The sequence below is a fragment of the Cervus canadensis genome, chromosome 21 (assembly GCF_019320065.1).
Source record: "Cervus canadensis isolate Bull #8, Minnesota chromosome 21, ASM1932006v1, whole genome shotgun sequence".
NCBI classification, from domain to species: Eukaryota; Metazoa; Chordata; class Mammalia; order Artiodactyla; family Cervidae; genus Cervus; species Cervus canadensis.
Window position 1 is genome coordinate 10,391,937 of NC_057406.1, and position 25,774 is coordinate 10,417,710.

Genomic DNA, 25,774 nt, shown 5'->3' on the forward strand with positions numbered 1-25,774 from the left:
GTCAGGATGCCTCACCTGAGCAGCAGAGGTGGGCAGCAGAGGGGGATGTCTGAGCTCACCACTCCATCCTAACAACCTTGTCCGTCAGGCTGTGGTCCAGTGTCTGGCGGGCGGCTGGCCCCTTGAGCTCGAGGTTGGAGACAGTCCCTTGTGACTTCCAGGCAGCGTTCCGGGCTCAGTGCTGTTGACGTTTGGGTAGATACTTCTGTGTTGTGCGTTGTCGGCTGTTTGTAGAATCCGTGGATGTCAGGACCCCTTCCCAGGTTGGGATGTTGCCAGGAGACCCCGAAAGAGAAGATCGTCTGGTTGACAACCACCGTTCTAGACTAGAGTCAGAAGTGAGCACAGCGTGCAGGCGTGAAATCCACTTCCATGTGGTCCTTCCCTGTGGGAGACCAGGTGGAGGCCGTGCGAGAACCAAGGCAGTGATGCAGGGTCTCCACCCTGGCAGGCTGTCAGCCCACAACCCTGTGTGGGAGCACACGTCCTTGCAGGTGCTGTGGATGCTGTCAGATGTTGAGAATGCGTTCTAGAACAGAGGTCCAGAGGTCTTTTATGACCCACAGTGGACCGCCCTGAACCCTGGAACATGGTCATCCTCAGAGAACAGAGCCGGGCTAGGGAACACGTGCAGAGAAGGCGCTGACTTGGGCTCCAGCCCTGCAGCCTGTCACCCTGCCGTTTCCGGTCAGTGGTCTCTCTGAGGTTCAGCTTTTCTGTCTAATGAAGTTAGAAAACGTGAACAAAAGGCTCCCTGCTCCCCTTATCTCATAAGGCTGTTGTCAGGAGCAAATAAGCTAGAACATATGGAAGCTGGTTGATCTGACAGGATTTCAGGACAACAATCAGCCATGATTGTTGGTGGGGCTTCCAGAAAATGCTGGGGTCATCAGAGTAAGTGTGAGTTCGGGTTGTTTCTGCTGACTGGGCAATGCGTCCTTTAGGGTGAGGACCGCACGGCCCAGTGGGCTGCGTTCCCAGATGGCAGAGGTTTGGGGAAACAGAACAGTGAGAAGGTCCTGTGTGTCTGGTCTTGAGACTGGGCCTGGGAGCTGGCCAGCACAGCACATTAAGTCCCTGCAGGGCTTGGCTAAATTTGGCCTTGCTTTTTCCTCAGCCTGCATGGATAGGCTGTGAGGTCACCTGCTGACTCTGTGACCACCAGAGGCTCTTCACTATAGCAACGAAGGGAAAGCAGTCACAGATGGGGTTTAGTGACGCTGAGTTGTCAGCACCCACGTGAGAGTCAGAGGAACAGCAGGGTCACAGCTTCCCGGGAGCGGGGCCTGGAAGTGGTCTGGCTCCACCCACACCCGTCCCCCAGGGCCTTCTGTGCCGCCTCATGGCCCCTGCAGGATGGAGTCGGGACTGGACAGTGCCTTGTGGTGCCCGGCTGGCCGCTGGAAAGGGCTTTGTGCTCTCCTCCGTCAGCCTCACAGGGCCCTTGCCCAGACACTGGTCAGTCTCGGGGACTGGCCAGTGTCCAGGCCAGTGTCAAGGACGCTGGACAGACGAGAGCCTGTGTTTCAGATGGTGGTTGTGGGCCTGCTGGTGGAACTTGGCTCATTTCCAGAAATAAATCTTGGGCTACCTGGGGGGAGGGAGATGTTGTCTTCAACAGGAGCCTGCTGCAGAGCAGACAGCCTTTTGTGGAAGGCAGGGGTAGGGGTGGGCAGGTTTGTCCCTGTGATAGCTGAATTATGGGCAGTTTCTTAAAAATGTGCCCAGGGGCAGAGACAACTGGGAGTGCTCTGCATCAGAGGGCACCCTCCTCCCCGAGTCCCCATCCCCGTTTGAGGTATGCTCGGAGGGTAGCTGGCGTGACACAGATGAACTTGAGTCCTGGGGGCCTGGAGAGGGTGCCCAAGGTAGGGGGAGGTGAGAGGCCTGGGCCGGGCTGACCTGTGGGGCCATCCTTCTCTTTACCTGCCGCGTATGTGATCAGCTGCATGAGTGGCTTGTGGACAGATTGCTTCCCTTGGGCAGATCACAGGGGCCTTCCTGTTTTTTGGGCGGCCCCTGTGGCGCCCCTGTGTGCACAGGTGTGTGGAGGCGGGTGGCCGGGTGGGAAGGCAAGAGTTTCAGCTGGAGCTCGGCTGGCGGGGACTAAAGAGCACCAGCAAACCCCAGTGCGCTCGTCACAGCTGCAGCTTCCCACAGGCTGACGCGGCAGATGGTTGGGCCCGATCGAGCTTCCCCTGTGAGGTGTTTCAGCACAGGAAAGACATATTACCTGGAGAGCTACACGGAGCTCTGGGACGGTCTTTTAGTGGAGACCAGGGTATGTGCCTTAGAGAGAATGACATGTGCCAGGATTCCCACGTGCCAGAAAAGCACCCATGGGAGATGCTGCAATAATAGCAGCAAAAAGAATTTAACACTGGAAAACTAACATGAAAGCAAAAGTTCCCTGGGATCCTGCAGATGGGGAGCATAGGCCTGGGTGTGGACAAGCCCGTCGGCCTTCTGGAAAGGACTTCCTGGGCTGCGGGCTGTCCCCTCCCACCGGCTGGGTCTCCTGGGACAGCTCTGATTCATCCCTGTCGCATTTCCCCTCCTCGGTCCCTCTGTCACCGCTGACTCCTGGCAGGTCAGTGTCTCCCTCTTGCATCCACACAACATTCTTTTCTCTGTGCCTCACGTAAGCATACGGATGGACAAGTAGACAGTTGGCGTGTGAGGAGTGGTCATCAATCCTGTCCTTCCATCTTTCGTCGAGTTCTGAGCTTCTCCGGAAGACCACCTGTCACCTGAGGCTGGCGGTGTGACTTGACCAGTCAAACCCAGTGTCGTTCTGTAGAGCCTGGGGTGTCACAGAAGCTGGGCCCCCGCCCTGGCGGGACGCGAGCCCCACAGCCTGCCTGCTTCCACCTGGGGTCCTTTTGCCGTGCTCTCCCTCGGCTTTCTGGTGCAGTAGCTGCCATTTGCAGTCCAGGGCAAAGGGATACAGGAGACCTGTACAACTTGGGAGTGAAAAGGTTGCTGGACCTCAAGACGTATCACCTAGCTCGTGTGCGGAATGCTGCCGTGTACATGGTGAACATAGTAGAGGAGGGCAGTGTACGTGGGCACGGGGATGGCCCTTGTGAGTGTGTGCGTGTGTGTGTGTGTGAATATAATCCCCTTCACATGCACAGTAACCCTGGGCATGGGACTGTCCTCATTGAAGATCAGGAAATGTACTCTTCGTGTCGTGGGATTTTCCTAAGATCTTTCAGCCAGTTGCTGGTGTGGTCCAGTGTCTCGGGGGGGTCTGTGTGACTCTGCGTCCATGTGCTGCATCTTGTCCCAGTGGGCACAGGCAAGAGTGGTCGGAGGGGGGGCCTCTTTTGCCCGAGAGTGGGGTCACAGGTGTGTCAGGAAGTGTGAGGATGGAGATGGGAGTGGAGGGGGCATGGCAGTGACATCTGACATCTGAGCCCTTCAGAGTCCACGTGCCCGCTGCAGTCCTCAGAGTTCTTCACAAAGGAATGCTGGAGTCTAGAAAGCACTGCTGTGGGCCTCCCAGAGTAATAGCCGACCCAGGCAAGGTCATCAGTGATCTTCAGACCATGGACACAGGGGTGCTGGGAACAGGTAGTCCAGGGTCTCCATCCACAACTGCGCAAATCTGCTTATTAATTCCAAAGGGGAAAGGTCCCTCTACAACACAGAGCCGACAAGCACCAGTTCAACCAAGCCGTCCAGCTGGCATCACCAGGAATGAGGGGGCCTGACTGTTCTGTGTGGGTGCAGTTGCCCATGTAGGGGGGTCCCATGGAACAAAGAGCCTTTACCATAATCTCAACATGAGACAGACAATTGCACGGTGTGAGAAGCTCCGCAGCACAGCTTCCCTGGACCTCCCCATTGACCAGCCAGATGCAGTGCTCAAACCCCAGCTGTGTCCTGGACCGAGGGGTGGGGGCAGTGGGAGGACTCTCCCCTCGACAGGCTGCTTTCCCTCAGGTCCAGCCTGGCCCCTCCCCCCAGCCAGTGTCCACTGCTCCCCAGGCTTTCCTGCAGGGCAGATGAGGGGTCTTCTGTCTTCTGCACCAGCCCCCCACACACACACCAGCATCCTCTGAGCTCTGGGGGCCCCAGCCTTGTTGACCGCTGTGGCGTCCAGCTCCCCAGCCTCGCAGGATGGCTGCCCCTCCTTCCAGGGGAAGGCTCCTTCCGTCATCCCCATTGCTGACCCTAGAACTTTGCTTCTTGCTTGTCGTGCAGGCCCAAGCGTGAATGGCCTAGAGGAGCCTAGCGTCGCCAAGAGACTGCGGGGCACCCCGGAAAGGATCGAGCTGGAAAACTACCGGCTGTCGGTGCGGCAGGCGGAGGGGCTGGAGGAGGTGCCTGAGGAGACGCAGGCCGAGCACAACCTGAGCAGCGTGCTGGACACGGGGACGGAGGAGGACGCAGCCAGCAGGTCAGCCTGCGGGGACTGCTGCCTGCCGGGGGCAGGCGCTGCGGAGCCCTGAGTCAGCTCGTCTGGGTCTGCATGCTGGCTGTGACCCTTGACAAGCAGGTCGCGTGGCCTCCCTGTCTGCCTCCTCGTCTGATGTGCTGTGAGGAGTCTGGCCAGACTTGAAGGGCTGCTCTGAGTGCCCATGGACCATGAGGCCTAGGAGGAACTGTCTGTCTCCCTCTGGCCTTCAGAGAGGCAGGGGGTGGGCTTGCCTGCTTCTCGTCTCCGGAAGCACGTGGCAAGACCACTCAGAAAGGGACTGAGAGCCTGAGCTTGTGGCGAGAGGTGAGGGTTGACCTTTCTGCCCAATTTTTTTATGCCAAGTGTGTCCCTTGCTTTTCTCCATGGTCCTTGAATTGCTGCAGCTTCAAGTGGAAACTCATCATGTTGGCCACCCTTGTGACATGGCCCAGGGATGGACTGCCCTGAGCACCCCCGCAACACACACACAGAGAACTGCCGCCCACGACTGGGGTCCCAGTGTGCTCGGCTCGAAGGGAGGGCAGCCTGGCCTCCCCTCTCCCACCTGAAGTTGTCTAAATTGACCTGAGGTTAGGGATGAGCACAGGGGACATTCTTACCCTGATTACCTGTTTTGGAAGAGGTTAAATGACAAGCCCGGGGTTGGTCAGTGTTGTTAGTTAAAAAGAAAGTAAACAAATGACGTCACGGTGATAAGGCAGAAACATAGCTCAGTCAACACTGAAAGCTAATCAGACTCCAGAGGGCACACGTTCTGTGGTCCACAGTCCTAGGTTTTCCTGCTGGAAACTGCCTTGCCCTGACCCTCACCCACTTCAGTTATCGCCACCCTGTCTAGTCCTGCTGTTTGCATCTTGTCTCCCTCGAGACTGAGGATCTTTTCTGTGGCAGTTTAGTGTTCCCTGCAGCGTCTGGGAAGGGCTTTGTGAGCAGAAGACACTTGGTAAGTTTTAGTGGCATGAATGAATGAACGCATGAATGGAGTAGGATTCACTTGACTGAGCTGAGCAGTGAGGAACCTGCTCCTTTCTTCCTCATCTACTAACTGACCTTCAGTTAGGTGCTCAGAAGCATTTGCTGAATGACAGACTGACTGTAAATAGGTAAAACAAGCTAGTGGATGGCTGGAGGACCCACGAGTAGCACAGGCGTGGTGAAGTCAATTACATCTCCCACTCCACCAGCTCACCCTGACAACCAGGTGTTCACACCCCCTTCCCAGTGTGGACAGGGCTGTCATGGCAGAGCCATTTGCCCCATGAAGGGTTGGGGGAACACAGCCCAGGAGACCACCCTTGCTTCTGACCCAGCGGAAGTGAGAGTCTCCCGCATCACCCTTGGGTGGGGTATAATTTTCTAGAAAGACGATGAAACAGAGCCCTCTGGAGGGGCAGTGCTCACAGCCGTGCTCAGGCAGAGCCACTCTCCTGGTGCTGACGTGCGGCGATACCCTCAGAGCCTCCGGGTTCACGTTCCCTCTTGGGGGTAGTTGTGGTTGAGCCCGGCTCCAGGTCAGCTGACGCTGTGTGACTCAAAAGCCTTTGCCCCAAACTGCGTTCTTAGACTCTCCACCCTGACCGGAGGCCGCAGGAAGTCAGACTTCCCCCGTCAGGCAGGGCACCGCGGGCTTAGGGTCTCCCTCCCAGACACAGGCAGCTGGGCTGGGCCCTCGGAGCAAGGTGGGGCGTGCTTATCCCCGGGAGCGGGCGTCCAGGCCCAGCCCTCAGGGCGAGGTGGGGCACACTTATCCCCGGGAACGGGTGCCTGGGCCCTCGAGCAGTGACTGCCTCTCGCAGGGGGCGGGGAGGCTTGCACAGGCAGCCCGTGCGCCCATCTTGCCCTCTGCTTCCCCCCCTGTCCCCCCTGCACTGGCCCCTGAGGCGTCCTCTGTCCCATCCTGGCCCACAGCGGGCAGCTGCCTTTTTGACTCCTCTGCCTGTGCCCCTGGCCTCCAGACGTCCCCTCACTGGGTTCTCCGGTCGTTCCCACAGCAGTTCGGAGTCAGAGATGGAGGAGGAGGAGCCCCCGCTGCCCACCTCGGACCTGGGCGGCGTTCCCTGGAAGGAGGCCGTGAGGATCCATGCACTCCTGAGAGGGAAGAGTGAAGAGGAGCTGGAAGCCTCCAGGAGCTTCGGGGCCGGGGAGGAGGACGAGGAAGACGAGGAGGAGGAGGAGGAGGAGGAAGAGGAGGACGAAGAGGACGAGGAGGACGAGGAGTCTAGTGAAGGTCAGAGGACACCCTCTCCTCCTGACCCTGACGTCAGACCGCAGTGTGCGGGGGTGGGTTTCTGTGGCCGGGGACCCATGACGGACGCCTCTCTCCCAGGCCTTGGGGGACCCGTGATGGGCCGTCGGGGAGAGCTGGGCATGGAGGCGGGTCAGGGCCTCCTGCAGCTCAGGTCACTCGTCTTCCTGTCCTGTTCCAGCTGAGGGAACTTAGCTTTCTGGGGTTCCCTGGTCCCGGGTGTCGGGGGCTGCAGAGCATTGAGGAGAGGGCCCCCGGGCAGGCTCACCCGTGGAGCCTGGGGATGTTCTGGGAGCCGTGTCCTGGCGGGTCGGTGGGGCTGGCTCTGAGACACCTCGTCGGGCACTCGAGGTGTTGGTCCCATCCTGTCGGCTGCGTGTGTGAGCCCAAGTGGTGACAAGGAGCTCAGAGGGCCGTTCCCCCGTGCCGGCTTGCCCCGGGTCCGCAGTGGTGAGCAGGGGCCAGGCAGGCGGAGACCAGAGCCCTTGGGGACTAGTGTCTGTTAGGCTTGTGCTGTCTCTTCAGGCGCGTGGACAGGGCAGGCGGGTGTGACTCCTTGGCCTGGAGCCTGGCCCCCAGGGCTGGCCCTCCATGGCTCTAGGACCTCTGCCCCGTGTGGGGGTCCCTGTGCTCAGCGGCCAGTCCCAGCCCGGGGACTGCAGCTCAGTGAGGGCCGGGCGCTGGCCAGGCACAGTGCGAGTAACTGGGGGTCCTTGGAGCACTGTGTGTCCCCTAGCCGGTGACCCACGACAGATGAGGCAGGGCTTCCGTGGGCACGTGGGCAGGTCCTCCTGCAGGCCTCCCTCCCTCCCTCCCACCCACCAACCCAGAGGCCAGGGCCGGGCTCTAGGGCATCCCTTGGGGCCTGAACACCCCCTCATGTGAGGAGTCAGGGGAGGCAGCGTCTGGGGCTCCTTCCGCTGCCGGCCTGCCTGAAGAGCCAATGGCCCGGGGTCAGTCCGCGGGGACTGCAAGGGCACAGCCTCCCTGGGAGGTCCCTCGGTGGCTTGTAGCCCAGACACAGCTGAGGGTCAGGGTGCGTCCTCTCTTCCCTCCTGAGACCTGACTTCTTGGATGTGGAAGTAGGGCTGGGCTTTAGTTGGAGGAACCGGGGGTGATGCTTCTCTCTGTCCTCCTCCCGTCTGCCCCCCCGGTGCTCCGGCAGGAGAGTGCTGGCCCTGGGACAGAGAATGCTTGCAGGGCCAGCTCCTGCAGGGGCATGAGGGCCTGGGTGCAGGTGAAAGTATCCCTGCTGCCTCCGCCCTGACCCCAGGAACAGGTCCCACATGAGGAGGGGGCTTTCCTAGAGTACAGTGGTAGGAGAGACAGCCACCCCAGACCCGCCCGACTGACCCCTCTGCGCCTTGAATGCCCGCTGCCTGTCCTCCATACTGTTTAGACTGCCCCTGCTCTGATGCGAGCCGCTCACCTCACATCACAGAGCGCCCAGAACCCCTCCCTGTGCCCAGGCAGTGTGTCCCCAGGCACCCCTGCTTGGTGGGACACGGGCAGCCCCCGGGGGGAGCCTCACTGTCTTCCTCTGCTCGCCTGGAAGCTGGAGGAGGGGCCTGCATCTCCTCTTGGATTTGTTGTCCTGGTCTGGAGACGCAGCCCGTCCAGCTCCGCCAGGGACCCTCGACCCCTGAGAAAACCCTTAGCAGCCAGCAGCTCCCAGGAGAGCCCACGCCAGCCCAGCCCGGCGCCCCCGCCCACATCTGGTGGCCTTGTCAGTGGCCTCTGCCCCAAGCACTCTTCCTGTTGCTAGAAAGTTAGGAGGTTGTGGTTCTTGTGGTGAAGCCAGATTGCCCCAGTAGACTGTGGCGAGGCCTTCGGATCAGATGCTGCTGAAAAGCCGCCCTCCCTCCGGTGGTCCCCCGCCCCCACGTTGCTGGCTGTCCCCTGATTTGACCCAAGCGTATGGTGTGGTCCTAGTACTGACAATGCAGAGCCCCCAGGGTGGGCGTGCATGCGTGTTCCTTGGATGCCGGCAGCAGGGTTCTCACCTGGCTGAGGAGCTGGGTCTGGTGTCCGGGGCACCAGAGGGGCCCTAGAGGAGAGTTAGAGGAAAGGGCTTTGACTGCAGAAAAGGTACAGAGGGATTGAATTCTTGCTCCTGTGAGCTCCCTGAGCTGTGGTGGTCTGCAGGACAGACCCCGCCCACCTCCTCCTTGGCTATGGCTCCTCTGAGTCTACCCCTGCCTCAGCCCACCATAGAAGGGGCAGACGATGACAGAGAGGCCCAACAGAGTCATGCTGTGCCTGTGTGAGCCGCTGGTTCCTGCAGGATGGCCCGGCGCGTCCACGTCTCTGTCCACGCAGCAAGTGGCAGTGGGTACAGGCTTGGTGGCCTTGGAGCCGCATGCGTGGGAGGCTGGCCTTGCAGAGGCCAGTTGTGACCTGCGCTTGGGTCCCTTAAAGGCAGTTAAGGTGGAAAGAGCGGCAGAGAGGAAGGGGCTCTGCGCTGGAGGGGGAGTAACACTCTTCATGGAAGACAGTTATGTGAGGCTCCAAGGGGCGGGGTCTTACTGAACCAGTAGGAGTCAGGTGTGTATGCATGTGTGTGTGTGCTCACGTGCGTGCACTGAGGCTCCAAGGGACGGAGTCACACTGAACGAGTAGGCTCCAAGGGGCGGGGTCTTACTGAACCAGTAGGAGTCAGGTGTGTGTGCATGTGTGTGTGTGCACGCGCATGCACGGAGGCTCCAAGGGACAGAGTCACACTGAATGAGTAGAAGTCTAGTGTGTGTGCGCGTGCTCATGTACTGAGGCTCCAAGGGACAGAGTCACATTGAATGAGTAGGAGTCGGGTGTGTGTGTGTGTGTGTGCGCGCACATGCACTGATTCTCAGTTTTTGCCTGCTTTTGCTTCATACTGATCCTGGCAAATATGGTAACTTTGCCTCTGTTTCCTGTCCTATGGTGTCTGCTCCCTCCATCCCTGGACTGTTCACATTCCCCCGTCTTCCTTCCTTCCTTCTTCCCGTCCTCTCTCCCTCTCTCACCTCCTCCCCTGGAACCTGGTCCCCTAGTCGGGAGCCCGAGGAGGCTGCAGCAGCTGCTGAACCTGGCCGATCCCCTGGAGATCCAGGCCGACGTGCACTGGACGCATATTCGTGAGAACCAGGAGGAGCAAGCAGCACTGGCGCCCGAGTCCCCCCTTCCTGGAGGTAACTGCTCGGGGTGCAGGGCCCCGGGCGCCTCCGCCCCCTTCCCCTCGGGCTGCAGAGGACTCTCCTGTAGGGCAGGGCTGCCCTGCTCCACACAAGTAAGAGCCAGTGAGGCGTGTCTGCTTCCTGGGCTCTCATCAGTGGGGTGAGAGGGGGGCTGTCTTCTGACTGGAAACAATGGGGTGAACTTGACCTTGGAAGAACTGAGAATCTGCTGCCTTTGCCCGGTGTCACTAGGTCGGGCTCCTCTTTGTCCACTTGAAGGAATGTCCTTGCTCTTCATCATGCTGTGTGTCTGGGTGTGAGTGTGTGAGGACAGAGTGGGGTCAGGGGACCATATCTTGGACTAAAATGAAGTCTTAAGAAGACATTTGCTTCAGGGAGGCCTCTGAAGTAGCATCATTTCCAGCCCTGGGTTTTAGGGGAGGCACTCTGCATCTCACAAGAGGATGACGATGACCCTTGTTCTGGCTTCTTTAAAGGAATGAAAACCTAGAGAGCGTTGGGAGCATCCTTCTCCATGCCCCAACCTCGGCGTGCCCACCTCGGTGTCTTTCCTTCTGTCTCTTGCCCTTTTGTTTGCGTGTTTGCATTTAGCGCCCACAGGGACCAATGTCTAACCATTTTTACAGCCTCGTAAACACCCAGCAGCTCTTTGGGAGCCGAGAGAGAGCCTGCTGCCTGGGGATGCCACTTGGACTCGAGCTGCGTCATTCCCCCCACCACCCCACCCGTTCTCTCCTCGCCCAGCACACAGGGCACCATGGGCCTTGAGCTGTAGCGTCGTCTGTCTCTCCTTCATTGTAGACTCCAGGAGGACCTCACTGTCCTCACCAGGAACGCTTACTCCCGTGGTGTAACTGTGTATTTGTTGTCTGTTTTAAATTCAGTGCCTGGCCTCCCCTCCGTCCGCCGTGCAGCAGTACAGGCCTGGCTGGAGTCGGTCTCCGGAGGTAGACTGGTGATGTTTGTTCTCTGCCCACTCACTGTAACCCTCTCTCGGCAGCCCTGCTGATACCTTAACACGGGACTCCAGTCCTGCCGCTGGTGCATGCGCGGCAGAGGGTGGGGGCACGTGCATGCCTCACTCAGGCCGCCCGCCCTTGCATGGACCAGACACACACCCCACGCCCTCTTGGGAGGACCTGAGGGGAGAGAGCAGGAGTGCAGGTGGCAGGGAAGACAGACACCACAGTTAATAGAGATTGGTGAAGGCTGAAACTGAAGGACCATGCGTAGCGCTGAGGTTTCACGTCTGTGAAAGTGAGGGCTGGGCGGAGGCTGGAGGAACCACTGAACAGGAGCGTCACGGCGGGAGGCAGTCAGTACTGGTGGGGGGATGGGGTGGGGGGATTCAGTACTGGGGGGCAGGCTGGGTCTGCAGGCTGAGGTGCAGGGCTCTCTGAGCATTTGGACCACGAGGAAGCGGTGAGGCCTCCCTTGTCCTCACTGAACTGTTCTGGGGGCGTTTCTCAGCCAGGGGCTCTGATATCCAGACAGGTCATGGGACTCCGTCGTCTGAAGGTCCTGGCCTTGGCTGTGCAGTGCAGAAGGGCCAGGGCGCCGCTGTTGGGTGGGCAGGACAGGAGCCCTAGGCCGCCCCACCAGCCTCTCTCACCAGCCGCCCGGTGTCCTCAGCTCCCGCGTCAGGAGGCACCAAGCCGCAGGGAGGGCTGCTGGTCCCCCCACAGTTAGTTTTGTTCCCAGGATGCTTGGTTGAGTCTGAGGTGTGGGACGTCCCAGCAGCAGCGGACTAGACCAGAGCCGAGCGATTCGGCGACGCCCGCTTCCACGTGTGGCTGCTTCTACCCCGCTGCGTCCTGCCCTGGACTAACCCTCAGTTCCTCCCTCAGGCTGTCTCTCTTTCAGCGCTGCTGCGGCCACATTGAAGCTTCTCGCTGTGTTTTGACACATGTGACAGTCGTTCCTTTCAGGGTACCGCTGAGGACTGTAGACGACTCCCGATCCCACGTCTAGGGCAGGCGTTTGTCTGAGTAGGAGAAGCCCGGGGGCCGTGGGGCCAGGACTGGGGTGGGCGGTTCTAGTGCACTGTGCCCGGAACCCCAGCCAGCTGGGGGTCCGCGTCACTCTTGTTTCCAGCAAACGTGTGAACTTAACCTCTTGATGTCCGGCTGCTCACAGACGGATTCAAGCACACATGTGGGCTTGGGGGGTGGAGGGTGCCCTCTGTGAGGTGGGCCCAGGTTCTGTCCCCATCAGATCCTCTCTGAAAGGGAGCCCTACAGCGGCTGGCTTGCTGTCCCACAGATACCGTGGGGTGGGGGAGTTGCTTGCTTTGGGAGGCCCTCCCCTTGAGTTTAGTGAGTGCCCAGCAACACTGTGAGCTCATGGACGTCTCAGTCAGTGGGAGTAACTGAGAGGCTTACTCAGGGTTTTCCCAGCAATGCCATCATCACAGGACAGTGTTCAGGCCCCACCAGCTCTGTGGCTGCTCAGGAGCTGTGTGGGGCTCCCAGCTCCCACAGCCCTCCCCACCTCACCCACTCCAGATGGATTTTTCTAGCACTCTATGGAGCGGGTGCGTGTCATCACCTTGTCCTAATAAGCTGAGTGCATGGAAGAGATGGTGAGAACAAGTCACGGCTTAAGGAAGTGTTTAAAACACCAGGGCTCCCAGGTCCCGAGCTGCAGGCCCAACTCTTAGAAGTGCCTTACCTCCAGTGGCCGTCACGGCTGTCTCTTGTCCCTGACTTCTTTTCGCTTTGACCCCATGGGCGCTTCAGGTCACTGCTCATCACTGCACATCCTGGCTGTGGGCAATGCAGCTTCGAGAGGCCTGGCTGCTAGTCCCTGCGGGTCGTGGCCCCGTGGCCTGGCCTTGGGTTTCTGCAGGGCTGGACCCTTGGGCCTGGGTACGTGCAGGTTAAAGGGCAGCCCCTCTCCTGAAAGGAGACCCTGAGAAGAGCCTCTAGGCACCTTGGCAGGAGGGAAGCAGGTCCTGGCAGTGTAGGCACTCCCAGCCCAGCATCCTGGGCAGCTTCCTGCTGGCTATCTCTTGCTCGGCCTCTGGCCGTCTCTTGCCCGGCCGCTGGTCTGAGTGCTTCGTGTGCAGAGTAGGGGCCAGTGTGAGTGTGTGAGAGTGTGGACTGCTTCCTTGGGAGAAATCACACTTTGTCCCATCCTGTGGCACGGAGGGGCTGGTCTTAAGGCCAGAAAGGACGTTTACATGACCCTCTCCCCTCTCCCGTGTGGCAAAAGATGTGTCTGAGTTCTCCCAGTGAGGCCGCAGCCCTGCCCAGCCCTGCACACAGCCCTGATCCAGGCTGAGTGGTGCAGGTGCGAACAGACCCCTAGCTGCCTGGACTTGCTCCCCTCCCTGAGAGGCAGGGCTGGCCACGGCCCCTCATCCTGTTCCTTGAGGGTCAAGGGGTCGGCGCAGGGCCTGGCTGCCACATGTGCTGGGCATCTGCCAACCTGGGCCTGATAAGCAGCGTTCTCCCCCTGCTGCCCCCCATTCTTCTCAGACAGGCTCTCCCAGCAGCTGCTGGGGGCAGAGGAAAGCCAGCCGGCCCAGGCCACTTCTCCGCTCCTGCTTGGCCGGGTCCGTGTGCTCAGGAGGCCCAGCCCAGCTCCCGCCCTGCTCTCAGCTCCCAGCCCTCTGACTCCCGCCCCAGCCAGTCCTCTCCCTTCTCCCCGCGGTCTGCCCGTGGACAGCCCCAAGAACCCAGTGCCACTGTCCGTCCCCACTGCCAATGTGTCTGTCCATCTCTCTTTGTCCTTCCTTTGATGTTTCTGCCTTGCAGTCCCATTCGATGAGGATGACCTGGAAGGAGATGTGGACTCAGAACCAGCAGAGATCGAAGGGGAGGCAGCAGAGAATGGGGACGCAGGGGACACTGGCGCTGAGCTGGATGACGGTACGGGACCAGAGAGCTCTGAGCTCGGGGAATGCGGAACAGCGCACGTGAAAGTGAAAGCGAGGCGCTCGGAGGAGTGGCCGTTAGGGCTCGTGGTTCCTTCCTTGTTCTGCACTGACCTGAACACCTGCCGTTTCACCCACCCGGTGGACAGCGGCTGTGTTCATTCAGTTATGGGGAGAAACCGAGCAGATGCGGGACTTCCTACAGGGCCTCTAAGGCAGCCGCTGCCTCTGGAGGCTGGAACAATGGGATGATATGGGCAGTCTGGGGAGCAGAGGACCAGCGGGCAGGGCCAGGCTGGGACGGGATGCACGCTGCTGCTGGATGTCCTGGCAGCTGGCCTCCAAGGCGGGGGGAAGGCGGCACCTGCGGGGGGAGCACGGCCTCACTAGGGGCCTGTGCTGCTGCTTCCCTTGGCCAGATCAGCACTGGTCGGACGACATCCCGTCCGAGGCCGACACGGAGCTGCACCGGCCAGCAGTGGGAGCAGAGCTGGAGCTGAGGGTGTCGGACGGCGAAGAGGAGCTACGACCAGCCTCAGCAGGGCACCCAGAGAGAGGTCTGTGTGCAGCCCCTTCCCCTGGACTCCCTGCCCATCCAGAGGGGGTGCTTCCTCTTGCAAATCCTGCCTCTTGTTTTTTCAGGTCCCTCCCGAGTCTCCAGCCCCACCCGGTCCCCTGAGGAGCCCACAGGCCTGTCCTCCCCAGCCCGCAGCCCCGGGGCACAGGTAAGGGTTTGACCCACTGCCTCTGGTGCCGACGGGGCTGTTGGAAGCAGGAGTGGCTGGGGCTCCAGCCCCATCTGGCCCACTGTGTCCCGGTACCACAGCAAGCTGAAACAGCAGGATTTGTGCAATGACTGGTTTGAGTAACAGATTTGTTTCTTCTCAGTGTTATGTTCAAATGACTATGCTTTTCTGAATTAAAAATGTGTATCTGGGTTACCAGGGGTGTTCACACCACACAGTGCAAGATGCTCCCTAAATAGATAGTAACACTGTTTCCTGTGGAGCACATTTTAGGGGAGATGTCTGCAGGGAGGCCAGAGCTGGAGGCCGGGGGCTACTTGACTTGGTCTTTGGGTCCTGAGGAGCAGGTGACTTGGGTGATTTCCCCTGAGATGAGCCCGGGCGTGGTCGGAAAGAGTGCCTGGAGGCAGAGTGTAACTGACACTTTCCCGCCTCACATCAGAGACCCTGGCAGGCTAGGGCACGTCGTGCTGTCCTTTGGCTGGTGTCATTTCAGGGCCCGAAGAACAAGGTGCACTTGAGATGAACCCAGCCTGAAAGCTGCCTGTGTGCACTGGGTGAGGGGCTCCAGAGCTGGACAGGGCAGAAGAGGGGGTGTCCTCCTGGCCCTCGACTATGGCCCCGAGGATGGAGAGGCTGCTTCAGGAAGCTTGGGCCCTTGGTGGGAGAGCGCGCCTGTCACAGCCCTGCCTTCTGAGTGGCTCCTGTCACCTCGCTTTCCCGCAGAGCGCCCATACCCACCTTGCCACTGTGGCCACCAGGGTAGGGTCACCCGCCGAGAGTCCTCTGCTGGAGCCCTCGACCCCGCCAGCGGAGCCTGAAGCTCGCCCTCCCATCCGATCACAGCCTGAAGCCAGGACGCCGCCCTCGCCTGCCAGCCCCCAGCGCCAGTCCCCGCCCGCCCCACTCCCCATCTGCTCCCAGCCTCAGCCGTCCCCTGAGGCCACCGTGCCATCCCCCACCCTGTCCCCCATCCGCTCCCAGCCCGTGCCGGCCAGAACCTCCACCCCTCTGGCCCCCCTCCCTGTGAAGAACCAAGGGGTCACCAAGGACACACTGGGCAGCCCCCTCCCTGGGGACGAGGCCCTGAAACGCAGCGACCTGGTGGCTGAGTTCTGGATGAAGAGTGCCGAGATCCGCCGCAGCCTGGGGCTCACGCCCGTGCGCCGGAGCCCGGGGTCTGAGCCTGCCTTCCAGTCCCCTCCCCTGAAGGCCTATCCAGCAGAGAAGGCCCCCCAGAGTGAGGGGCTCCGGCTCCTAAAACCCCCATCTGTCCCCAGGAAACTGGGGCTGCCCACCGCCGAGGGTGCCCAACCCTGCCCGCCCACCCCTGTGTCCCCACCCGACAGGGAGCCGAAGGGCCCCCGGGAGGAGCACAGAGACCTGTCCAGCAGCTCAGGGCTGGGCCTGCAGGGTAGCTCCTCCCGCACCAGGACACCGGGCAGCCAGAGCTTCAACACCTCTGACTCCACCATGCTCACGCCCCCTTCCAGCCCGCCACCCCCGCCTCCTGATGAGGAGCCCGCTACCCTTCACAAGAAGCCAGCCCTGGCAGGGCAGCCTGTGGCCTCGACACCCACACCCCCGGCTGCCTGCGTGAGGCCCCCGCGGGAGCCCGCCCAGCCCCCCCAAGAGGAGGCACGGAAGTCTTTCGTGGAGAGCGTGGATGAGATCCCCTTCGCAGATGACGTGGAGGACACGTATGACGACAACACGTGTGATGACCGCACGGAGGACTCGAGTCTGCAGGAGACCTTCTTCACACCCCCCTCCCACTGGCCCCACCCCAAGCCACCCTTGGCTGCAGAGAACGGCCGGGGGCCGGAGAGTGGGGTCCCATTGCAGAAGCGGGGGCTGCCGCTGGTCTCGGCCGAGGCCAAGGAGCTGGCGGCCGAGCGCATGCGGGCTCGGGAGAAGTCGGTGCGGAGCCAAGCACTGAGGGACGCCATGGCCCGGCAGCTGAGCAGGATGAAGGAGATGGACGTAGCGGCTGCAGCCCCTGGGACCCCCAGGACCCCCGCACCCCGCAGAGCCGCTGCTGTGCCCCCCAAGGGCCCCGAGGAGCCTGCCCCGAGGCAAGAAGCCACAAGTGAGGAGGTGCTGTCCCCTCCCTCAGACTCAGGGGGCCCGGATGGCTCGGTCACCTCGTCAGAGGGCTCCAGCGGGAAAAGCAAGAAGAGGTCATCCCTCTTCTCTCCTCGGAGAAGCAAGAAAGAGAAGAAGCCCAAGGGCGAGGGCCGGCCCCTGGAGAGGCCTAGCCCCGGCACTCTGGAGGAAGTGGCCGCCAAGCCCAGGTCTCTGTGGAAGTCCGTCTTCTCCGGGTACCGGAAGGACAAGAAGAAGAAGAGCGACGGCCGATCTTGCCCCAGCACCCCTTCCAGCGGGACCACAGTGGATGCCGGCAAGCCCAGGGCATCTCCCGTCTCAAGAGCAGGTTCGGCAGTGCAGCCCCACCCCCGCCCTGGGCACAACTTGGGGTGCAGGCTCTCCCGTCCCCACGGTTCCCTCTGAAGACCTCCTGCCTGTACCGCCCTGCCTCCCCTGGGGTTTCCTAGGGAGGAGGCCGCTAAACTTAGGACGTTCCAAAACAAGCGAGTGGCTGGGCAGGGGCCATGGGGTGGCTGTGCTTCCTAGGGAAGGTGCTGCAGCTGGACACGGCCTGTTGGTGCGTGGGGGCTCCTGCCTGGGTGCGTGTCAGCATCCAGGCCTGTGGCTCCGGGTGCGGGGACAGACCCAAACTGGGGGGAACCACACCTCACTCCCCACCCAGGTCGCCGGGGGGTGGGCCCGCTGCTCACGATCTGCTCGGCCCTGCCTCCAGAGCTGCGGACCCGGCGCCAGCTGAGCTGCTCGGAGGACTCGGACCTCTCCAGCGATGACGTCCTCGAGCGGACCTCCCAGAAGTCCAGAAAAGAGGTGGGCGGGCCGTGGCCGTGACTGTCCCTTGTTCAGCCCCCATCCCCACCCCCGGACCCCAGCCAGCCCAGTGGTCACCCCCTGCACCCGCACTCACTGTGCCTGCAAGGCACACCTTTGCAGGAGCAGCTGTTACCCTGCCGGAGCACATCCGCCTTCCTCTTGGTGTGTAGACCCCCGAGTCTGTCCCGTTCACCTGAGCTCTTCCTCCATCCGCATCAGGTAGTGAGGCTTCATTCAGAATAGAAGCGCCTGTTTACTTCAGGCTCCTCCAGGAGCCTCGGAAGTAGTGCTCATTTGAAGAAAGGGGCTTCTGATTCCAAACAGAACAGTAGAAGGACCCTGGCTTTTCTTTCTCCTTCTTTGCGTTCCCCCCACAAGCCAGAGACTTGGGGAGAACATGTGACCACGTTTACCCCCAGTCTTAAGAAAGCAGATGTCGTTATGTGGGAAACCGTAGGATGGTGGTCTCCGCAATAAAGACTGCCCCACGTCCTAACTGCCCAGCAGTCAGTGTGCAGCTGGCCTCCATCCCTCCCCTGTGGGGCAGACCTCCCGTGGGGCTCCTGCAGGGACGAGGGCTGGGCATCTGTGCACACCAGCCCAGCCAGCTGCTGACCAAGGAAACCCTCTTGTCCCCTCCAGCCGAGAACTTACACTGAGGAGGAGCTGAATGCCAAGCTGACCCGACGGGTGCAGAAGGCAGCTCGGAGGCAGGCCAAGCAGGAAGAGCTGAAACGGCTGCACCGCGCCCAGGTAAGGGCAGCAGAGCCTCCCATCTTCCCAACCTGCTGCCCGCATCCACACAAGGGCGAGGGAGGAGGCGGGGCGGAGCCACTGTCCCCTGGCCTGCACCTCTGGCTCGATGCAGCTGTAGAAGCCTCGCTTGGGGGCAGCTGTTGGTGGAAACGGAGATGCCCAGCCTGGGGTCTCCCAGGTTCCCAGCTCTGGAATAACCACCGTAAACCAGCCAGTCCGGCTGGCCTCTGACACACCTGGGTTTACAGGTTGGCACTGTCCTCAGGCCCAGGCCTTCTGATGTTTGTTTCTCCCTTTTAACAAAAAATAATTTTTTAATGTAAAGTATTCCCTGGTGGCTCATTGGTAAAGAGTCTGCCTGCCAGTGCAGAAGACACGAGTTCGATTCCTGGGTCGGGAAGATCCCCTGGAGAAGGAAATGGCAGCCCACTCCAGAATGGCCTGGAAAATACTATGGACAGAGGAGTCTGGCTAGTACAGTCCATAGGGTCACAAAGATTCAGACACGATTTAGCAACTAAACAACAACAGACTAGGGCTTCTGGGTGCAAGGTCCTCCCAGGGGTCCAGTATCCTCAAGAAACCTTGTTCCTTGCAGAGTGTGGCTGGTCCACACCACATGGGTGCTGCTGTTTTTTTCTTGAATTGAAGTATGCTTGTGTGCTAAGTTGCTTCAGTCTTGTCTGACTCTTTTCAACCCTATGGCCTGCAACCCGCCAGATTGTTCTGTCCATGGGATTCTCCAGGCAAGAGTACTGGAGTGGATTGCCATACCCTCCTTCAGGGGATCTTCCCAACCCAGGGATCAGACCTGTGTCTCATTATGTCTCTTGCATTGGCAAGCAGGTTTGGTGCCGCCTGGGAAGCCCTAATTGAAGTACAGTTGGTTTACAGTGTTATGCCAATTTTTGCTGTACTGCAAGTGACTCAGTTATACACACATAGACATTCTTTTTTTTTTTTAATCTTTTCCATGAGGGTTTATCCCAGAAGATTGGCTACAGTTCCCTGTGCTATACAGTGGGCTCTTGTTATATCCATCCTGTATATAATACTTTGCACCTCTTACTCCAAATTCCCAGTCCTTCCCTGTTTACTCCCCGCCCCCTTGGCAGCTGCAAGTCTGTGCTGGGTGTTTTTTACTCTTGTGGAAGCAGGGTTTCCAGACTGTCAGGAAGCCCTGCTGGAGCATTCTCAGCCTCTCTGTGTGCCCCGGACAGCCACCCAGATCCCAGCGTCCTGGCTACCTGAGGGTTCACCCGCCTCCCCCCTCCTCTCCCCTCCCCTCCCCTCCCCTCCTCCCTCATTCTGTGTGTCCTCCCCACCCTCCCCCTCACACTGCGTCCACCCCTCCCCCCTCACAGTGTCCACCCCTCCCTCTTACACTGTGTGTCCACCCCTCCTCCTCACATTCACACTGTGTATCCACCCCTCCTCCTCACACTGTGTCCTCCCCTCCCTCCAACACTCAGTGTTCTCCCCTCCCCCTCACACTGTGTCCTCCCCTCCCCTGTGTCCTCCCCTCCCCCTCACAGTGTCCACCCCTCCCCCTCACACTGTGTCCTCCCCTCCCTCCCACACTCAGTGTTCTCCCTCCCCCTCACACTGTGTCTCCCCTCCCCCTCAACACTGCCCTCCCTCCCACCTCACAGTGTCCTCGCCCGTCCTCCTTCACCAGTGTGTGTCCCCCCTCCCCCTTCACACACTGCATCCTCACCCCTCTCCCTCCCCTCAGCACTGTCCACCCCCTCCCCCTTCGACACAGTGTCCTCTCCCTCCCCCTCATGCACTGTCCTCCCCTCCCCCATACTGTGTCGCTCCCCTCCCGCTCAGCATGTGTCCACCCTCTCCCTCACAAATGTCCTATCCCTCCACCTACAGTTCCTCCCTCCCCGCTTCACGTGTGTTTCCCTCGCCCTCCCCCACAACACTGCTCCTCCTCTCCTCCCGCCTCACATTGCTTGACTGTCCACCCCTCCCCCTCACACAGTGTCCTCCCCTCCCCCTCACAGTGTCCTCCCCTCCCCCTTCACAGTGTGTGTCCTCCCCTCCCCCTCACACACTGCATCCTCCCCTCTCCCTCCCCCTCACACTGTCCACCCCTCCCCCTCACACAGTGTCCTCCCCTCCCCCTCACAGTGTCCTCCCCTCCCCCTTCACAGTGTGTGTCCTCCCCTCCCCCTCACACACTGCATCCTCCCCTCTCCCTCCCCCTCACACTGTCCACCCCTCCCCCTCACACTGTCCTCCCCTCCCCCTCACAGTGTCCTCCCCTCCCCCTTCACAGTGTGTGTCCTCCCCTCCCCCACACACTGCATCCTCCCCTCTCCCTCCCCCTCACACTGTCCACCCCTCCCCCTCACACAGTGTCCTCCCCTCCCCCTCACAGTGTCCTCCCCTCCCCCTTCACAGTGTGTGTCCTCCCCTCCCCCTCACACACTGCATCCCTCCCCCTCCCCTCCCCCTCACACTCACCCCCTCCCCCTCACACAGTGTCCTCCCCTCGCCCCTTACACTCACTGTGTGTCGCCCGCAGATCATCCAGCGGCAGCTGGAGCAGGTGGAGGAGAAGCAGCGGCAGCTGGAGGAGAGGGGGGTCGCCGTGGAGAAGGCGCTGCGTGGGGAAGCAGGTACCGCTGGGCCTAGAGGACAGGGTCCTCGGGAAAGCCCCACCCCACCCGCCACGGGAGGCTAGCTGCCGTCCCACGCACGGAGTCAGTGGGTGTCCAGCAGGATTCTCTGGTCCCCTGGGATTCTCTGGTCACTGGGATCTGGGGCTTCCTGTGAAGCAAAGGAGGAGAAAGGCCTATGCATCTGGGGCTCCCCGAGCCTGGCCCCCACCCCCCGTCTCAGGGCTCCCTCTGCCCTTGTCCCCCATGTCTGCTGGTGATGCCCTGGGCTTCCCCCTCCCTCCCCTCCCCATCGTCTCCCCAAGAAGACAGTGGCTGGAAGCAGGACAGGCTGTGCACAAGGGGCCATCACAGAACTGCACGTGCAGCTCCCCACCCCTCCCACAGGCCCTGCTGTGGGTGGCATCACAGACACCCCGGGGTGGACCAGGCTCGGTCCTGGGGGCGGGCACTTGGGGCACAGCAGAGTAGAGCCTGGGAAGAGGCTGTGAGGGCCGTGTGCTGGGGCAGACCATGGGGGCCGTGCAGTCAAACCACTCTCCCCAGAGCCTGCAGAGAAAGCAAGGAGGCACCCAGCGCCCAGGATGACATCTTGGTTCAGGACTTTGAACCCCTGGACCAGCCCCACTGCAGCCCCACCCCCACTCGAGGGACTCTTCCCTGCATTCCCCAGCGTCCCCGAGTCTGGAGCCTCCACCCTTTTGTGGAGAGCACTGCAACCAGGGTCAGAACGGGCTCATGCAGCCTGCAGTGAAGACAGGTGCTGTTGTGGTTGTGCTCCAGGGTGGGGTGGAGTGAATCTCCGGGCAGGTGGGCTGAGGATAAACCAAAGAAGAAGCAGGAAAAGGTGGCCACCAGTACAGTCATCTCTGCCTCTGATCTTGCTGGAAGACTGACCGACAGCTGGCCTCCGAGTGAGTGCCTGGTGTCAGGACGCATCTGTGGGGTTCTGGAGGCCCAGCGCTCAGTGTGGAGCCAGGCAGGCACGAAGGAAGTCTCCTGTCCAGGGCCTTCCTGCACGGAATTCAGCCAGCGGTCGACACAGGGTGACCTTCAGGTGAAGAGGGGATGAGGCTGAAAGATGAGCTGTGATGTCTTGGTCTTGCCTGATCCTGGACTCTGTGCCACCAGAGTGAAAACTAGACCCTGTGTCCAGGAGTGGGGGCTCAGGTGAATGGGCAGTGCCCCCACGCTGCATGCCCTGAGCCCGGCCTCCTCAGTCAAGCCTTGACCGCCTGGAGGGAGCTGTCCTGTACCTGGTGTGAATGGGGACCCGCAGCCGTGCCCTTGCTGCTGTCTCTGCTGGCTGAAGGTGCCAGGAGGGCCCTGGGCCCTCGGATCCCACCTGCCATGGCAGACGGTGGTCCCTCACAGGGACTTCATCCTGGCATATGTTCCCCACAGCACTCATCGCCCTGCTGGCTGCCCATGGTGTGTCCTTGACGGCCCCTCGGCATTTCCTTATCAGGCTGCTGCCTGCCAAGGGGCCAGAGGAAAGGGCCCACTGGAGACTGGCCTGGGATTTTGCTGAAATTCCTCTTTCTAGTTGTTTAGATAATTACCCCTTTGCAAACATATACAACCAGAATTTCATCTGTGTCAGTGGTTTTCAAGCTGTTTTATCAGCAGCAGAATCTCTTTTTACAAGATAAATTATGGTTTCAAGTTTAAAGCGAAAAAAAAAAGTTACTCTTAAATGTTAATGAACACAGATTGGAAAATGCAGGTTGTGGTAGAGAACTGCAAGGCTAAGAACCTCAGTGTCCAGTCCAGCCCTGGTTGCAGGGTGGCGTGGTGTGCAGAGGTGGTGATTGTAAATGGAAGCAGGTCATGTACAGCCATGGGAATTCAGCGTGTGCACAGTGAGAATGGTCTAGGCATCTGAAGCTTAAAGTTGGAGCTGCTGTCGCAGCAGAATCGCTACAGATCCAACTGCAGTTTAGATTCCTGGGGAAGAACGGACCTCAAATATATGCTCCCAAACATGCAGTGAACCCAGAGCCAGCTGTACTGTGCGTCATGTTACCCGGAGGGCCGGCCTGTGCCTGGAGGGTCAGCCTGCACCTGGAGGTTCGCTCTGCACCAGGAGGGTTACCCTGTGCCTGGAGGGTCAGCCTGCACCTGGAGGTTCGCTCTGCACCAGGAGGGTTACCCTGCGCCTGGAGGGTCAGCCTGCGCCTGGAGGGTCAATCTGCACCTGGAGGTTCACTTTGTGCCAGGATGGTCAGCCTGCGCCTGGAGGATCACCCTGTGCCTGGAGGGTCAGCCTGCGCCTGGAGGGTCAGCCTGCGCCTGGAGGGTCAGCCTGCGCCTGGAGGGTCACCCTGTGCCTGGAGGGTCAGCCTGCGCCTGGAGGGTCAGCCTGCGCCTGGAGGATCACCCTGCGCCTGGAGGGTCAGCCTGCGCCTGGAGGATCACCCTGTGCCTGGAGGGTCAGCCTGCGCCTGGAGGGTCAGCCTATGCCTAGAGGGTCAGCTGGTAGGATGCTTTGAGAGGTGGGTTCCCTGAGTGAGACTGCTCACAGGCTAGGACTTAAGTTAATGAATGAAGTGTCCTGACAGGCTGGACGGACACTCACACACACAGGGCAGAGGAAGCCTGGTGGTCCTGGGGCCGCACAGAAGCAAGTTGACCTGACAGCACAGGTCAACGTGGTGATGGGCTTCCATGGGTCACAAGCTGGTGGATCACAGATTCGAATGTGGTGTGTCCTATTGAAATTTATTGCTGAATTAGAAGTGGTTGTGAGTCAGGTATTGGGAGAGCCCAGAACACCATCTGCAGAGCCCGGGCATTCCAGAGAGCAGGGTGAAAACCAGAGTTCTGATCCAGAGTCCACTAAGCAAGACTTTCCAGCACTTCTGTCCCAATGTGCATCTCCGGTTCATATACAGGCAGTGGTACCTCTGTTGGGAAATTCCCATAATGCATTTTGGAAACAGGATGGAGTAGCTGGACACAGGAACCCGGAACTTTGCTTTCTTCATTTCAAGCACCTCACTTCCTGAGTTGTGTTCCCACCTGGCGACATCGTCTTCTCTTGGGCTTCGTGTCCTTTTGCTCTCGCTGGTGTGCTTGCCGGTGGCCGAGCCCTTGAGGAGGCCCTTGTGGGCTGAGCAGCACTGGTCAGCTCCTTTCCTGAACCAGCCATTTGGTCTCAGTCCATGGGTTCTCTGAGGTGTTACTGGTGGCCGAGCTGCCCTCCAGAGAAGGCTGACTTGAGGAGGAAAGGGTGGTAAGCTGCAGCTGACTGCGCTCGAATTTGTCATGGTCCTGGGGTAACTCTTGCCGCGCTGTGACGAACAGGAGTGCTGGCGGGGCAGCTGTGGAACGAGACGCCACTGTTTTCTGCTCTCTGGGGGTCTGGTGACCTTGAGGGCCACAGAGCCTCCTTCACTCAGACCCGTTTAGCAGATGTGGTTCTGCTCCACTTGGGGTCAGTGTGGACAGGCGAGCTGAGAGCTAACACGGCCTCTTCAGGTGTTCACGTCTGGCCTTCAGCCTCTTAGTCTGGGGTTTGTGATACTGAGAAACTAGGGAAGTCCATAGCCTTTGACCTGCCCCTCACATTTTCTAAGTCTGAATTAGATGAGGTTGAATCCCAGCAGGATCTCCAGCAGAGCCAAGGCCCTGTCCCAGCTGCTGGTTGGCTACATGCTGCCCCCTTCCATCCCCTGCCCACCCGCCTTGGTTTTCGGGACCACCCCTGGCACTGGGAGGCCTGTGGCCGAAGCATGTGTATGGGGGTGCCTGGGGGAAACGCATGCTTTCTGCTGCCTCCCTGGGTGTTTCTTATGCTTCACGCCCTTGACTGCCAGAGACTGGGGGGCCAGAGGGTTACCTGATCCAATAACACTTCCCCGATTCCTTGTTGTAGACTATTGGGGAGAGTCTTATTACACTGACCTCATCGACTTGCATCTGGGTGGTATGTATGCAGACCTGTTACAGAACTAACCCTGCTGACTCCCCCCTCCTCCCCCGCCCCCGCTCACAAAGAGCAAGAAGTCAGCCTGATAACCATAACCGGATGGTAAAGCACAGGCCCTTTTCCAGCTCAAACAGAGCAGTGTGCTGACTCGGCCTCGCCATATGTGCGTGGCGGGGGAGACCTGAGACAGCCCTTGTTGCTGGGCCTGAACTGGCCTGAACTGGTAAATTTACAGGTTCACCAGCCGCAGCATCAGCCTCTGATCCAATCTGCATCCCAGCCCCACTGACACTGTTTGGTCGTTTGATGGTAGTAACTGGTGTGCGTGCACATACACACTCAGGCAAGCACACACATGCTCCACCACAATCTTCCCGAGCTCCCTCCCTCACACTTCCCCCAGGATGCCCATAGCCTCCGTCAGCACATGTTTATGCTGACCTGAAAGGTCCGGGTGCCCAGGGGAGGCGTCTGTGAATGTTCCCCCTGCTCTGTCCTGGGACTACTGTGTCCTCTTTTCACCAAACTCAGAAGTCGAGACCAGTCCTGTGTGTGTGGTCCCTGCAGCCTCCAGACCCGGGCCTGTTAGAACTGCAGAGTCTCACCCCCTCCTCCCACCCTCACCGCTGACCTTCTGAGTCAGGGATCCTGGAGGTGAGGCCTGGTCCCCTGCTTTAGCAAGCGTCCCAGGCCACGTCTACAGTAGAGCCACTGTCTCAGAGGAGTCCAGTCTGCGGGTGTCTTGCTGTACAAGGCTCACCATTCGTGCTGGACCAGAGAAGCACCCAGGCAGGAGTATCGCCTTTAGACCTGGGTGGTGACTCTCCTGGACGGCTGCCCTCATGTCAGGAGCTGAGCCAGCGGCCACTCCCGGGGCTCCCAGGCCCAGCGCTTTCTTGGAGTCCTGCATCCTGGTCAGGTGGTCAGACCTCTTTGTCTCCCAGGCAGGCTCTGTGCCTGAAAGTGGTCAAGAGCAGGCAAGATCTTTCTCTCTCATTTTTTTTACCATACTTCCATTCTTCTAAGAGAGTCTCTTTTTGGCCCATTCATTTAAAAACCAAGCATGATTGT

The 25,774-nt window shown here is 60.1% G+C and overlaps 1 protein-coding gene across 18 annotated transcripts in view; it reads left to right on the forward strand.

Annotated features, from left to right (window-relative positions):
* Positions 1–25,774, forward strand: part of MICAL3 (microtubule associated monooxygenase, calponin and LIM domain containing 3) — a 142,190-nt gene that overhangs the window by 106,082 nt on the left and 10,334 nt on the right. For 10 of the 18 annotated variants that reach the window (XM_043439754.1, XM_043439751.1, XM_043439750.1 and 7 more), the window contains 11 exons: positions 4,210–4,405; positions 6,418–6,653; positions 9,701–9,838; positions 10,729–10,791; positions 13,603–13,716; positions 14,141–14,278; positions 14,364–14,446; positions 15,194–16,901; positions 17,238–17,383; positions 18,029–18,139; positions 20,679–20,772. In XM_043439754.1, coding sequence (XP_043295689.1) covers positions 4,210–4,405; positions 6,418–6,653; positions 9,701–9,838; positions 10,729–10,791; positions 13,603–13,716; positions 14,141–14,278; positions 14,364–14,446; positions 15,194–16,901; positions 17,238–17,383; positions 18,029–18,139; positions 20,679–20,772 — 3,027 coding nt within the window. Of the gene's footprint in view, positions 1–4,209; positions 4,406–6,417; positions 6,654–9,700; positions 9,839–10,728; positions 10,792–13,602; positions 13,717–14,140; positions 14,279–14,363; positions 14,447–15,193; positions 16,902–17,237; positions 17,384–18,028; positions 18,140–20,678; positions 20,773–24,649; positions 24,701–25,774 lie in introns of all 18 variants that reach the window. The other 8 variants (XM_043439758.1, XM_043439762.1, XM_043439757.1 and 5 more) reach the window with 7 other exon arrangements.